This window comes from Culicoides brevitarsis, chromosome 1 (genome assembly GCF_036172545.1).
Source record: "Culicoides brevitarsis isolate CSIRO-B50_1 chromosome 1, AGI_CSIRO_Cbre_v1, whole genome shotgun sequence".
Lineage (NCBI taxonomy): Eukaryota > Metazoa > Arthropoda > Insecta > Diptera > Ceratopogonidae > Culicoides > Culicoides brevitarsis.
Window position 1 is genome coordinate 46,376,613 of NC_087085.1, and position 13,644 is coordinate 46,390,256.

General features: G+C 31.7%; 4 protein-coding genes across 7 annotated transcripts; 2 read left to right on the forward strand and 2 right to left on the reverse strand.

Annotated features, from left to right (window-relative positions):
• Positions 1–157: 157 nt before the first annotated feature.
• On the forward strand, positions 158–2,413 carry LOC134833602 (aldehyde dehydrogenase, mitochondrial). Its single transcript, XM_063848374.1, has 6 exons — positions 158–439; positions 586–734; positions 825–921; positions 992–1,204; positions 1,263–1,645; positions 1,746–2,413. Exons 1-6 carry the CDS (start codon positions 329–331, stop codon positions 2,341–2,343), a joined length of 1,551 nt encoding a protein of 516 aa, XP_063704444.1. The 5' UTR covers positions 158–328; the 3' UTR covers positions 2,344–2,413.
• On the reverse strand, positions 2,380–4,983 carry LOC134832704 (condensin complex subunit 2). Its single transcript, XM_063847176.1, has 4 exons — positions 4,789–4,983; positions 4,591–4,731; positions 3,062–4,522; positions 2,380–2,991 (listed from the first exon to the last, which is right to left on the reverse strand). Exons 1-4 carry the CDS (start codon positions 4,873–4,875, stop codon positions 2,512–2,514), a joined length of 2,169 nt encoding a protein of 722 aa, XP_063703246.1. The 5' UTR covers positions 4,876–4,983; the 3' UTR covers positions 2,380–2,511.
• Positions 4,984–5,439: 456 nt separating this feature from the next.
• Positions 5,440–13,231, reverse strand: LOC134827142 (alpha-tocopherol transfer protein-like). Of its 3 annotated transcripts, none has more exons than XM_063839697.1 (7): positions 13,168–13,231; positions 11,647–11,794; positions 6,832–6,991; positions 6,630–6,714; positions 6,381–6,560; positions 5,874–5,984; positions 5,440–5,812 (listed from the first exon to the last, which is right to left on the reverse strand). In XM_063839697.1, exons 2-7 carry the CDS (start codon positions 11,735–11,737, stop codon positions 5,573–5,575), a joined length of 867 nt encoding a protein of 288 aa, XP_063695767.1. In that variant the 5' UTR covers positions 11,738–11,794; positions 13,168–13,231; the 3' UTR covers positions 5,440–5,572. The 3 variants fall into 3 exon arrangements, with proteins under 3 accessions (XP_063695767.1, XP_063695769.1, XP_063695768.1); XM_063839699.1 differs by lacking the exon at positions 13,168–13,231 and adding an exon at positions 12,802–12,853; XM_063839698.1 differs by lacking the exon at positions 13,168–13,231 and adding an exon at positions 12,558–12,583.
• LOC134838059 (general odorant-binding protein 83a-like) lies at positions 7,806–8,614 on the forward strand. 2 transcript variants are annotated; one of them, XM_063853504.1, is made up of 4 exons: positions 7,806–7,914; positions 7,975–8,039; positions 8,097–8,429; positions 8,496–8,614. In XM_063853504.1, the coding sequence occupies exons 1-4, from the start codon at positions 7,899–7,901 to the stop codon at positions 8,511–8,513; spliced, it is 432 nt and encodes a 143-aa protein (XP_063709574.1). In that variant the 5' UTR covers positions 7,806–7,898; the 3' UTR covers positions 8,514–8,614. The 2 variants fall into 2 exon arrangements, with proteins under 2 accessions (XP_063709574.1, XP_063709573.1); XM_063853503.1 differs by lacking the exon at positions 7,806–7,914 and having other exon boundaries at positions 7,915–8,039.
• Positions 13,232–13,644: the final 413 nt, after the last annotated feature.

A 13,644-nucleotide genomic window follows, 5' to 3' on the forward strand; every position in this document is an offset into this window, starting at 1 on the left:
AATTGATGAACAGCTGATCGGCACCAGCATGCAAAAAAAAAATCCTGCCCGCCCCAGAGCACATGGGCAGGAATTTTTTTTTGCATGCTGGGGCCGATCAGCTGTTCATCAATTTCATTCATCTCACCAACAACTTGAATGTGACATCTGGTTAGCTTAAAATTCATCTTTCGACAAGTACGGCGGTGCTCTTGTTCGCGTTAATAAATTATTATTTTCCGTCGAAATACATTTAATTAATCATACCAATTAGTGCTAAAATACTAAAAAAATATCAGAGAATCAAAATATATCAAAACTTTGAGCTGTAATTTGTTCAAAATACACAATGATTCGCACAATTTTATCGAAGCCGCTTGCTCGTTTATCTCATTTGGCGATTCGTGGCAATGCGAGTATGCCTGCTCCAAATCCAAATCCTGAAGTTTTGTACACAGGAGTAAGTGAAACATTTTTTTTTTAAATATTTTTTCTTCAAATCGACCTTGACTTGTAATTTGCTTGTCTATGCAAAACCGGTTACGATTCGCACTTTGTTTTGCTATGATTCTATTTTTAAATACAAACTTATGTTTATTACTACAGCTTTTTATCAACAACGAATGGCACAAAGCGAAAAGCGGAAAAACTTTTAAAACATTGGATCCCTCAACTGAAAAAGTAATCGCTGAAATTCAAGAAGGCGACAAAGCAGATATTGATATAGCTGTTAAAGCTGCACGTCAAGCATTTAAGTGAGATTAATTCTTATCAGTTGAATTTAATATCAAATTATACAAATGAAAAATAAACAAATAATTGTCTATTTTTTCTATCAATTTCAGATTGAATTCACCATGGCGCACAATGGATGCTTCAGATCGAGGAGTGTTGTTGAATCGTCTCGCAGATTTGATGGAACGTGATCGTGTTTATTTGGCGGTAAGTATTTAGTATATTTGGAATAGTTCACTGACCTTTCTTATCGTTTTTCTTATTAAATATTATGTAGAGTTTAGAAACGTTAGATAATGGAAAGCCATATAGCATGTCGTATAATGTTGATATTCCGATGTCAATCAAATATTTGCGTTATTATGCAGGATGGGCTGATAAAAACCATGGAAAAGTTATTCCAATGGATGGAGATTTCTTCGTTTACACACGCCATGAGCCTGTAGGAGTTTGTGGACAAATTATCCCATGGAATTTCCCTGTTTTGATGGTATTAACTTTTAAAAATCAAACTTTGTTAGAATCAAAAATTCATGTAGCGTTTTTAGGCTGCTTGGAAGCTTGGGCCTGCTTTGGCAACGGGAAATACTGTTATTCTTAAACCAGCTGAACAAACATCCTTAACCGCTCTTTATATCGCACAATTGACGAAGGAAGCAGGATTTCCAGCTGGCGTTATAAATGTTGTTCCCGGATTTGGCGCCGCAGGAGCAGCTCTCGTTCATCATCATGATGTCGATAAAGTTGCTTTTACGGGTTCAACGGAAGTTGGCAAAATAATTCAACAAGGATCGGGCGCAAGCAATTTGAAACGCACAACATTGGAATTAGGCGGAAAGTCACCAAACATTATTTTGTCAGATGCTGATATGGATCATGCCGTTGAAACATCACACTTTGGATTATTTTTCAATGCTGGCCAATGTTGTTGGTAAGTACATATATGTTAAATTAGGGTATTCCAAAATAGGAGAAATTTTATATAAATTTTTGTTTTTACTTTTTATTATGGAAAACTTGATTTATTTTAGTGCGGGTTCACGTACATATGTTCAAGACAAAATATATGATGAATTCGTTGAGCGAAGCGCTGAACGTGCTAAAAAACGTACTGTTGGCAATCCATTCGATTTATCTGTGGAACAAGGTCCTCAAGTAGACAATGAGCAACTCACAAAAATTTTGGGACTCATTGACGAAGGAAAGAGACAAGGCGCTAAATTAGTTGCTGGAGGAAGTCGTTATCAAGGTTTGCCCGGATATTTTGTTGAGCCTACGGTGTTTGCGGACGTCAAAGATGACATGGTAATCGCAAAAGAAGAGATCTTTGGTCCTGTGCAACAAATTATCAGATTCAAGGATTTGGATGATGTTATTGAACGTGCAAATCATACAGATTATGGACTTGCTGCTGCTGTTTTCACACAAGACATAGATAAAGCGAATTATATTGTTCAAGGTTTACGCGCAGGAACAGTTTGGGTAAATGCTTACAATGTTCTCGGAAGTCAATCGCCATTCGGAGGCTTTAAAATGTCAGGGCATGGTCGTGAAGGCGGAGAATACGGATTACAAGCATACACAGAAGTCAAAAGTGTCATTACTCGTGTCAACAAGAAAAATTCTTAAAAGATTTGAAATTCAACTAAAATTCATAATGTTTGATAAAAACTTCTAAATAAACTTTTTATTTTCTTCATTAGGTTATATATTTAATTATATTTTTGTAAAAGTTCTTGTACTCAAATGTAATTTATTCTATTTTTTTTTTTCATTAGTACATCCTTAAAATATTTTTCATGTGTACTTTTTTAATATGGTACATCCTTCGAGATTGTCATGTTGCACAACTCTCACGCCTTTTTCATTAGCCAAATGTAATACAGAGTAAAACACGAGGCCCGTACTGATATTTTCTGCCATTGATTTTGTCAAAATGCGTGGCAAATTATCATACACATCTTTAAACTCAATTTCTTGAACCAATTCACCTTTCGATGTTTCGGTTGTTGCCTGAGGATGTGTTTTAGGTAAATCTGTTATCAAATTCCAACATTGAGCTTTCAGTTGTTTCATATCAACAGGTTTTGCTCGTTTTGCATACGAAATCTGAATTTTTTCTACTTGTTCGGGGGCTCCTGCAAAATCTGTTGCGATAAAATCTGCTGTCTGATTAACGGGTAATTGCAAATCCGATGGCGACATAATACGTTCATCGCTTGTGTTAAGATTATCTGCAGTTCCAAAATCTGTTTCAGTATCAGCATCTGTTTCCGCCTGCAATACAAAAGTAATAAGAGTGTAAGAATAAAAATTATTGAAAAAAGTTTATTTTTAAATGACTTACATGAACATCACGACAATACTCGTTATCTACTTCGTTGTTATAATCATAATTTTCTACTTCAATTTCAGGCTCCTTTTCAGGTTTTTCATTCATTGGGCGGAATTGAGGACCAGATAAAAACTTGTCGAAAACATTTTGTTCAATTTTTATGTGAGTTGGTAATTTTAATTTTTTCGCATTCCATTTTCGACTGATGTAAGTTTTTGTGTAGGTGATTCTTTTAATGGGATGTTCTGGATCTCGAGTGACAAATATCGTTGATGGATCAAAGCTATAGAGTTCGTTTGCTGTAAAGTTTTTAGTTTCCTTTTTCTTTCGAGGCTTCCGTTTAGCAGCAACAACTTGACCTGATGAACTTTGATTTGCTGCTGTAAAGCTCTTTTTTGCCATACTTGGTTGTCGACGGATTTTCCAATGAGATGGTCCTGCCCAAAACTCTGAGAATCTATCCAACGGTCTGTAAGAATATTCTAATGACCCTGAATGTGCATCTACGGGCGCCATATCTTCAATTATAACTGCTTCACGTCGAAGCCCGCGACAACGCATAATTGCTGCACGATCTTCCTCTTCTAATTGCTCGAATTCGTGATCATTGTCATCAGCAGCTCCTCCATAATCTATCATGAAATTGTTATCGTTCGCAATTGGTTCAACTTCGGCATTTGGATCAAAAATTATTCCTGCCCCTCCGCTTGCGTTCATTGATCTGTCTTGGAAACTCGAATTCATCGAAGATTGATGCAGTAACCCTTGCGGTAATTCTTCTTCAGGCTCATCTTCTGCTGGCTTATCAGATATACTGTAACCTTTCAATTGATGATGAATTGCATGATTTTCCTTCGCTTCGAGCGTCTTAATACGAACAATTTCCCGATTTTCATAATTTTCGTTTTCATCATAGGAGATTTCCTCGTTTTCACTTTTATCCCAAAACGGATAATCCATGCGAAGTTGCAAAGATCCATTTTTTGTTCGAATGATGTTCTGCATCAAGCGACTACTGCTATTTATGTCGCCAACAATTGAATTGAGCTTTGCGAAAAAAGGATCCGTGAAAGGATTCGTATCGAGTTTTCCATTCAATGAATCAGGATTCTTTGTTACAACTGCAGCTGCACGTCTTTTACGCTTTTCTTTCTTTTTTCCTGTCGTATTCGCACCATTTGGGTCATTTTCTTGATTGTTCTCGCCGCTGCGATTTGTATCATCATCATTTCCATGATCATCATCATCGTCTCTCGCTGCGCCCAAAGTGCGAGCAGATTGCCTCGATAGATTTTGAACCATTCGCATTGTGTCTTGATGCAGAGAGTCAACACGCAAAACATAAACCTTTGCGCTCGCTTCTAATGTCGAGCCAGCTACTTGAAAATTCGACATACTTTTGTGATGCTTAGCTACCAAATTACTAAAATGATCAATGAGCTGAACACTCCATACATTATCACGGTTGAATTTCTATAACGAATGAAAAGAGTTGTTAAATAGATTTTGAGAGAATTGTATTGTTTGCAAGAAACACTTACATTCTCGTTAAACATACGCAAACACGATGAAACTTCTGCATTTTCCTCCGTCAAATTCATCTCTGTTTCGCCGCCGATCATTGTACTACGTCTCTTTTCGCGTTCTGCTTCATCATCGTTGATCGGTAGGTCGGAAATTTGCTGCAATTTATATAAAAATTACTAAAAGACGCCAAATTTAAGTTTTACTCTCTTTACTGTTGCATTTGGTTGATATCTTCCGGGAGTTCTAATTGTGTTGTTTGCCATTGAACGCCTTGCCGGCGAATTCAGTGTTTGATTCATGTTTCTCCAATACACTTAAACTAATTTTTAATATTTTTCCTTAAGTAAATCGACGAAAAATAACACTAATTTCGCTTTAATTGCAAGAACGCGAATTTTTGGCTTGTGTTGTTTAGCTTCACAATAACCGTTAAACTTCATTTATCAATTTCATTCGTCTCACATCGTCTAACTCCGCCACGATGGATTTCGCGCGCAATTCAGTCACGATCCTTCTTAATTTTGTTCTCCAGATGGCGCTGAAATCGTAAGTTTTGAAAGTTATTCAATTTTCGTTAAATTTTATTATCAATTTATGGCTTTTTTAGTCGTTTGTTGATGTGAAAGAAACTACCCTCATAAGTCAATTATAGCCTCGTACGTTGATACGTTGAAAATTCAAGGAAAAGTTAAACGCAGTAGTTAATAAACAAAATATTGGAAAAAGACAGCAAAAAAGAGAAGAAAAGAATTTAGCTTATTTTACCCATTTTATTTTGTTTATTTATATAATTGCACTCTTAAAGTATGAATAACTTAAACAAAGATAATACAATTCTCGAAAATTTTTGAATAGCATCCCAAAAACTTTTACAATTTTGAATTATTTTTTTGATATTTTTTGTAATTGTTGATTCAAATTTAGTTATATAATTAATAAAGAAGGAGGATATCCAAAACATTTTCTACAATTGAAAGACCCTAAAAATACCGTGTTTTAATCAATAGACAAGTTCTTTAAATCCACTAAATTTGCGTTGATTTCTTGTTGTTGCTTTGAGAAATTCATCTTCCAATAAGACATGTCTGTGAGGTAATCCCTCTTACTTTCAATTTGCTTAACAATATCCTTTTTCAACTCATCCATTGATGGTCCTTCGCCTCCATACTCAACAGGTAGCATATCTTTCGGAATGTATTCAAAAATCGTCTCAGAATTGGGAAGATGGAATTTGAGCTACAAAATTTGTATCGTTAAGGATATGCTACAAAAGCAATAAAGTAATTAAAGAGCATACCGAATTTGTAACCTCTTTCTTCATAAGAGGCTTGATGAAGGACAAAATCTTATCGACAAACGGCGAAACATTGACTACATGAATCTGCTTTAGACGAACTGGAAAGGCATTCTGTAAATGCAATTAAGAAAAATCTACATCAATATTCTAATTAAGAGGCATGACATGAGAGATTGTCGATAAAAGTGCGAAATCATTGTAAGAATATTCAACAAATATCAAATGAGTGAATGACTTAATTGTTTATAATCTTTTATTGTTACTACTATCACGGTCAGGGTCTTTTAAGTACAAACACATACAAAATGTTACACGTTGTATTTGGATATGAACAAAGGAAAACATTTTAGCGACGAGTTTGAATAAATTACATTACGCGTTGATATTTATAAGTTGTCTACATTTGTTTTAATATTTTATGACCGGTTTTATTGCGACATGTTTCACTTAAAAGTACAATGATCTCTCGTTGCATCTGTTTATTTATCTTTTTCATTATTCACCTACCTGTGTAAAGTTCATATAAACTCGCAAGACCGAAAATGCTCTAATTGCTTTCGTCATGTGTTTTAGGGAAAATCCTTTAGCGTCGAAAATCGGTACATCGCCACTCGAAATAGCATTGTTCATTGTGAAACGTGTATCAGCAACCATGAAAAACATCTTAATCGCCTCTGTAAAGTCAAACTACGATGTCGAAAAAAATTTCATTTTAATCCTTGAACCCTTTTAATACTTGAGAAAAGAGAAACTTACTTTACTGTCGTTCAAATCGCGTAAACGATAAAAAATCATTCTGTAATTATCTTTCGGTGTCAATGTTGGAAGCGGAATCATATCACTGTAGAGATAAAAAAAAAGAAATGAAAAAATAGGTCAGTAAGACAAATGAACAAAAAAAAAACACGTGATTGCATTTCCGTATTTTTTCTTTCTTTATTTTGGGGAAGTTACTTACCATACTTGAAATACTTTTTGTGATTCCGGCGACAAGGGATCACGATCGAGAAATATGTGCGGATTTTTGTTCCGTATCTCATAATTTAAGCTTATAACACGTTTAGCGTATGCGGTATCTCCATATGTCGCATGTACAAAACGTTGTAGTAACACGTCGTCTATAAAGAATTATAATAATAAAAACTAATTAATTAAACCAGAAGTAAGTTGCTCTGTCTGAATTCGGTATTTTGGATATCGTCAAACCAATAACCTTTATTTTTTGTTCGCAAGTATGTAGTCTAAAGGTAGAAAAAAATTTGAATTTTAAACATTCAATCAATTATAATACTTTTAATTCCTACTTCCCAATTCAATCGATCAAATTTTAAGTCTGTATGAGTCGAAACAAATGATATTTTATCAACGATATTTTAACGACTTAAAATGTATGTGAAACAACTCAAAACATTATAATATTTTTGCAATTTTTTTTAAATGAAAACATGATATATAAAAATATTTCTAAATTTTTGAAATTTTTAAACTTGTAATTTATCAATTTGGTAAAAAAATTAGACACAAATTGTAACGGAAACGAATCACATTGCCGTATCTCCGTTAATAATACTTGATTTTTTTTGTGATGGTAAGGAAAGACTTTTGTATATGATATATTTTACGTTTTTTTTTTCAGATAAAATAAATTCAGACTGTGAAAAAAAAAATAAATGAATGGATATCAAGGTTTTTTATACTATACTGAACGATTACTCATGTAAATACTATTTATTTATTAAAGACAATTTTTAATTTATTGTTTGGATAATTTTTTAGTCGTGTTTTGTTATTTGTATGATGGTAATGAATGTGCATTGAAAAACACGTGTCTTCAGACACTTCTCGACAATATATTTTTCTTTGCATGATAAAAACATTTAATTACTGTCACTTTATTTTGAGCAATCAATTACTATTGTACTCACTTAATTAACCAAATTGAACAAATAATCCTCTAACTTTGTAATTAAAATAGATGACACTCCGTTTGATGCAACTTTTTATGTATAAATAAAGAGACAATCCATGATTTTGTATCAAAGTATAATCAATTTCATCTTTAAAAAGTTTATTGAAACTAAAATAATGAAATTTTTAGTAGCTCTAATCTTTGCTTCTCTCGGAGGATTAATTTTGTCGCAAGTTGCTCCAAGACGCGATGCTGAAGTAAGTTCATATTAAGTTGGAAAAATTTACAAAATTTTATAAAGTTTTTAATTAAAGTATCCTCCGCCAGAACTTTTGGCTGCTGTCAAGCCAATTCATGATATTTGTGTTACAAAAACTGGCGTAACTGAAGAGGCAATAAAGGAATTTAGTGATGGTCAAATTCATGAGGATGAAAAGTTGAAATGTTATATGAATTGCGTTTTTCACGAGGCAAAAGTTGTCGATGATAACGGAGATGTTCATTTAGAGAAACTTCATGATATGCTGCCTGATAGCATGGCAGACATTGCATTACATATGGGTAAAAGGTGCTTGTATCCAAAAGGAGACACTTTATGTGAAAGAGCTTTTTGGCTTCATAAATGCTGGAAAACAGCTGACCCAAAGGTAAATGTTTACGAAATTATATGAAAACTTTCCTCATTTTTAATACTTTAATTTTTATTTGTTTAGCATTATTTCCTATTCTAAAGCTTTTCATAGTTTTCCTGCAATATCGCAATGATGATAAGAACATTTAGTGAATAATACATATGTGCACATAAAATAAAAAGAATCCAAATTGACACATGAAAATTTCTTTGTTGTTTGACTTTTTTAAACGGATAATAAAAAGTACTTCAGACAAAACAATAGGTAAGTATCTATTTAATTAGATAAAAAATCAAAGAAGGAAGTGAAAATGATGATTCAGATCCGCCTTTTGAATTCTACTTAAAAGATGTTTTAGTCGTGTAATTTTTTTGCATTTGTAAAACGATCCTTCTTAAGTTGAGAACTTTTCTTTTTGAATAAAAAAAGCAAATCTCAAAATAATGCCTTTGAAAAAAACAGAACCTGAAATTGAGGAAGAAACAGCACGCAAAAAATCGGTTGTCCAAGTTGAAGTTCAGGGTATTTGAAAAATTATTATTGTTTTATATTGAGCGTGGCAAAAATCTAAACATTTTTTTTTGCATTTTTTTAGATCCTTTAGTGCAGTATCGAACAAAAAAATGCGGATCAGTTGAGCCTCTCCGAAAAAATCGATGTACGGATATTCCTTGTCTCCTAATTTTCATTATATTCATAGGAATATGGGCTTATGTCGGGATTTTCGGTAATATTGAATGATAGGTTTCGACAAAAATCAAAATTATGCTATTCTTACAGCAATATTAAACGGCGATGACAAACGTATCTTGTCAGCAATTGACTCTTCAGGACATAGATGCGGATTTGATAGCAATGTTTTAGATGTTCCGAATCTCTTTATCTACGACTTAGAAAAGTGCATTAATTTACACAACATTCTAATTGGATGTAGAAGTACGTCGGTAAGTATAGCACTTTTTCTAACGATGATTCACAAATAATCATACAAAATCCTTTTTATGAAGATTTGTGTATCTAAATGCCCGGAAGAAAGATTTGATTTTGAAGAAGGAAACTGTACTGACTTAACATTTCCTGAATATAAAAATAAACTGTTGTGTGAAAAGTTTGTGGATAAAACAATGATAAAAAATTGCAATGATATAAAAGAAATTATTAAAAATGAACGTTGCGCAAAATCATATTTTCCAACAAAATCACGTAAGATGAATTTCGTGGATTTCCATCTTTATATTTAAATCTTTTATTATAGTTTTCAGCATATGTTTACCTTTTAAGAATACGGATATCGACGAAACATGGAACAAAACTTTGTTTGCACAATCGTTTCGATTGCCAGTTCTTTCTGGATTCAAAGAGGTAAAACATTTAAATTAAAATTCAAGAAATTTCTCAATTTACTGATTTCAAGGTGAGCAATATGGCTGTTGATCAAATCAAAATAGAATGGAAGAACATAATAGGATGTATTTTCTTGTCACTTTTTATTTGTTTGATGGTTATCTTCCTTTTTCGATGGTTTGCTGCTCCAATTATATGGCTTACAGTTTTTGGATTACTCGGAGTTTTATTGGCGGGAACTGTTTTCTCTTTTATACGATACAATACATTAGTTGATAATCCTTCAATGGAAAACTATCCCAAAACAAATCTTCTGAATTATTTGAGACAACTTTTAGAAAAACCTGTAGGTTTTTATCGCAAGTGAGTGACATTTTGTTAAAACTTTTATTTATTGCAGAATACATGGATATGGATTGCATCAATTTTATTGATCACTTTTATTATTATTTTTACGTTGGTGATGTGCATTTTTTCGAGAATTCATTTAGCCATCGAAATAATCAAACAGGGAAGTCGGTAAGTTTTTATTTTCACTTTTCAATGAGTTTTTATTCTAAATATATATTGGTAGTGCGGTTTTTTCAAGTATTTGTTCAATGTTTTTTCCCATTCTTCCTTTGCTTGTGCAATGTTTGACAATTGCATTTGTCTGTTATGCTTATCTCAACTTGAATACACTCGCTGACCAAATCTTCAAAGTAAAGGGAATGCTTGGGAGTGATTGTACTTGTATTGAAAATAGTTACAAGGATGGAGATAACTGTACAGTTGAGAGTTTCAATGGTAATTGCACTGAAAAAGGAGGTATTTGTCAAATGGCGAGATGTGCATTGGAGGAAATGGATTCATGGAAAATCACGGGTTTTAAAGTGAAGAATATTACAATTGTTAAAATACACTTTTTCACTTTATCAAATTCATTTTAGATTACAAATGTTATTATTGGAATATGGTTAGTATTTTTTGCCTCTGCTTTCAATGATATGGTTCTTGCTTCTGTCTATTCACGTTGGTATTGGACATACAAAAAGTCAAAAGTTCCATTTTGTGCTTTATGTTCTGCTATTTCTCGGATAGCCAGGTAAATTTAGAATCTGAAGTTTTGTTGTGTTTCAATTTACTCAAATTCAATATTTTTAGATATCATTTAGGAACAATTGCTTTTGGATCGCTTATCATTACTGTTTGTCGAATCTTTCGCATTATGGTAGAATATGTAAAAATTCAATGCGACAAGTATCCAAATCCATTTACGAAAGCAATATTGTGGATATTTCGATGTGTTTTTTGGTGTCTTGAGAAATTTATGAAATTCATCAACAAAAATGCATATATCATGTGCGCCATTCGGGGAACAAACTTCTGCTCAAGTTCAAAAAATGCTTTTACATTGTTATTGGAAAATGGGATAAGATATGTTGCATTACACACGGTAAAACGTTTGAAATTCTTTTTGACAAAAGTCTCAAATAATGACTTTTTTTTTGCATGTTTTAGATCACTGGATGCTTATTTTTCATGTGTAAACTGTTGATCTCAATTGGAGTTACAGCGCTCGTTTTTATCTACGTTCATGATTCAAGGTTTTGGCCCAGTTTAATTGTAGGAATATCAACTTATGTAATGTCAGATTTGTTCTTTGGAGTTTATTCAATGGCGAATAACACGATGTTCATATGTGCTCGTAAGGAGTTCTATTATATTTTTCTATTTAAAGAATTTACATAAAACGATTTTTAAAAAATATTTTAGTTGAAGATGCCCGAAATAACGATGGAACTGAAGATCATCCTTATTTTATGTCAAAGGGTTTATCAAAAATTTTAGTAAAGGATGAAAAAAACCGTGCTTCTTTTTCAAAATAATTTTTAAAAAATATACTTACCAATATTTTTGGGCATCAATGGATCATTTTTCCACCATTCCTTTATCTCTGCTGTACACTTTTCATAATCAATATCTTTATCGAAAGCCATTTTGTTTATTTTTATTTATATATTGAAATAAATCTAAAAATAAAAGTTTCAGCAAACCTAAATAATAATAAATTCATTTTCATTAGTTTATGGAAACTTTACTTTAGTTGATTTTTAGAATATGTAATATATTAAATCAAACATTTGCACAAACATGTCAAAGCTAAATATTACTGATGCATCACACAATTTTCAACAATGACGACCGTGAAATAACAATATAAACATCTAAAGTCGTGGACCAATGCACGTTAAAAAATTATTTTAGATTTTATTTTTTATAACTTCCTTCCTGCTGACGACAAAGCAGTTAGGTATTAGAACAAGAAAAAATAAACAAAACAAGTTCGACAAGATTTTGTTTTTGCAAAAAAATTTGGTAAAACCTGTTTTTCAGTCCAATTAAAAAAAAATATTATTCAAAATAGCATGATTAAAAAAAAAAATAAACTAATAGTTATTAATTGTTCTTATTATTTAAAAGAAAATTTGACATGAAATATCATCTCAGAGTCATGCATTTAAAGTTAATATTAAAACAACATCCTATTGACCCAAAGAACTCCATTACTCATGTTTTCAACACAATAAAATAACCCTACAAATAAAAAAAGATAAATTTACATTCGGATACGTGATTAATTGCAATTATTTATTGAAAGACTATTTGAAAACTTCAGAACAATTTTCCTTTACTATGAAGTTATTATTATGATAATTATATTCGACCGTTGTAAATAAACGTGATTCAAAATTGAATCAATAAAAATAGTAATTACACATGTACTACTATTGTATTTGGTCTGTTCAAGTTCATTACCTTTTGTTTCAAGTATGTAAAATTAAAACATTAGCGGAATGAGGATAGAATATGTTTTACTTTTTAGAACAATTTAAAATATTTTAAAACATACGTAGATAAATTTATATTGAGTTGACATATGTCTCACTAATTGAAACGCGATTTCTAAAAAATAAATTATCACAAAAACTTTAATATAGTACAAATGAAATTAATCTTGATTTATCAAAATATTTAACTTATTATATGAATTGGATGTAACCTTTAGCTTAAACTTTTTTTACTTTCATTTTTATCTCACTTTTATTCTAACATTATTTTTGTTAAACATTTGATAACAACACAAGAAATTATATTATAGTTCAATTTTTCATATTATATTGTTATATTTATAGTGCGCTCAATGTTAGAATATTCGTTTTGACCTTACACGATTAATAAATTTGTTGATAATAATTAACACATGACTAAAAATGTATTAGTTTCAAAGATTTTATTTTTTATGCAAAATTCAAAATTTTTAATCGACTTATTCAAGACATTAGAAATGCATTTGTGCAATACATGTCGAAGAGAAAACTTGTTTATTGCTCAATAAAAAATTACTATCTTATACACTTTTACTAACTTTTGAATTTTTCACCGTGTAAACGTTAAGTTATTGCACTAAAATTATTACGAGATGTTGTCTGTTCAAAGTTAAGCAACTGAATGAAACTTGAAGAGAATCAGTACTCGAGTTTGATCGCATTACGTTAAACTGAATATTCAAGCGTACAAACGAATGTTGTTCACAGTGCGTTGTTGAAACATGTATACTAAAATGATTAGTATGTACAACTATGATAACATATGGAACAACAGGACTCATTGAAGGGAGGTTTTTCGTTTTCAGGAAGAAATTTTTACGAGTGAAATCATAAAACGTGAGTCATTTTGCAATTTTTTGCTCCAATGAAACTGAGTGTCTCTTGAATCAAGTATCGTAAACTCTTTGACATAAATTTACAGAACGTTGATATTTTCGACTTTATAAAAAATGAGTTATTCGATGACATAAACCTATCTTTCTGTGTGTCTATGAAGGTTATTGATCAGTATTTGC

Bases quoted from the DNA above. Each gene is read 5' to 3' on its own strand.
- LOC134838059 (XM_063853504.1), top strand. The intron at 8,040-8,096 runs GTAAGTTCATAT...TTTTAATTAAAG, and splicing joins CTCCAAGACGCGATGCTGAA to TATCCTCCGCCAGAACTTTT.
- LOC134833602 (XM_063848374.1), top strand. From the start codon at position 329: ATGATTCGCACAATTTTATCGAAGCCGCTTGCTCGTTTATCTCATTTG. The intron at 735-824 runs GTGAGATTAATT...TATCAATTTCAG, and splicing joins GCTGCACGTCAAGCATTTAA to ATTGAATTCACCATGGCGCA. The intron at 1,646-1,745 runs GTAAGTACATAT...GATTTATTTTAG, and splicing joins AATGCTGGCCAATGTTGTTG to TGCGGGTTCACGTACATATG.
- LOC134827142 (XM_063839697.1), bottom strand. From the start codon at position 11,737: ATGGCTTTCGATAAAGATATTGATTATGAAAAGTGTACAGCAGAGATA. The intron at 6,992-11,646 runs GTAAGTATATTT...AATTCTTTATAG, and splicing joins ATTGATGCCCAAAAATATTG to ACGACGTGTTACTACAACGT. The intron at 6,715-6,831 runs GTAAGTAACTTC...TTATCTCTACAG, and splicing joins CAAAAAGTATTTCAAGTATG to TGATATGATTCCGCTTCCAA.
- LOC134832704 (XM_063847176.1), bottom strand. From the start codon at position 4,875: ATGAATCAAACACTGAATTCGCCGGCAAGGCGTTCAATGGCAAACAAC. The intron at 4,732-4,788 runs GTAAAGAGAGTA...TATAAATTGCAG, and splicing joins GATATCAACCAAATGCAACA to CAAATTTCCGACCTACCGAT. The intron at 4,523-4,590 runs GTAAGTGTTTCT...CATTCGTTATAG, and splicing joins TGCGTATGTTTAACGAGAAT to AAATTCAACCGTGATAATGT.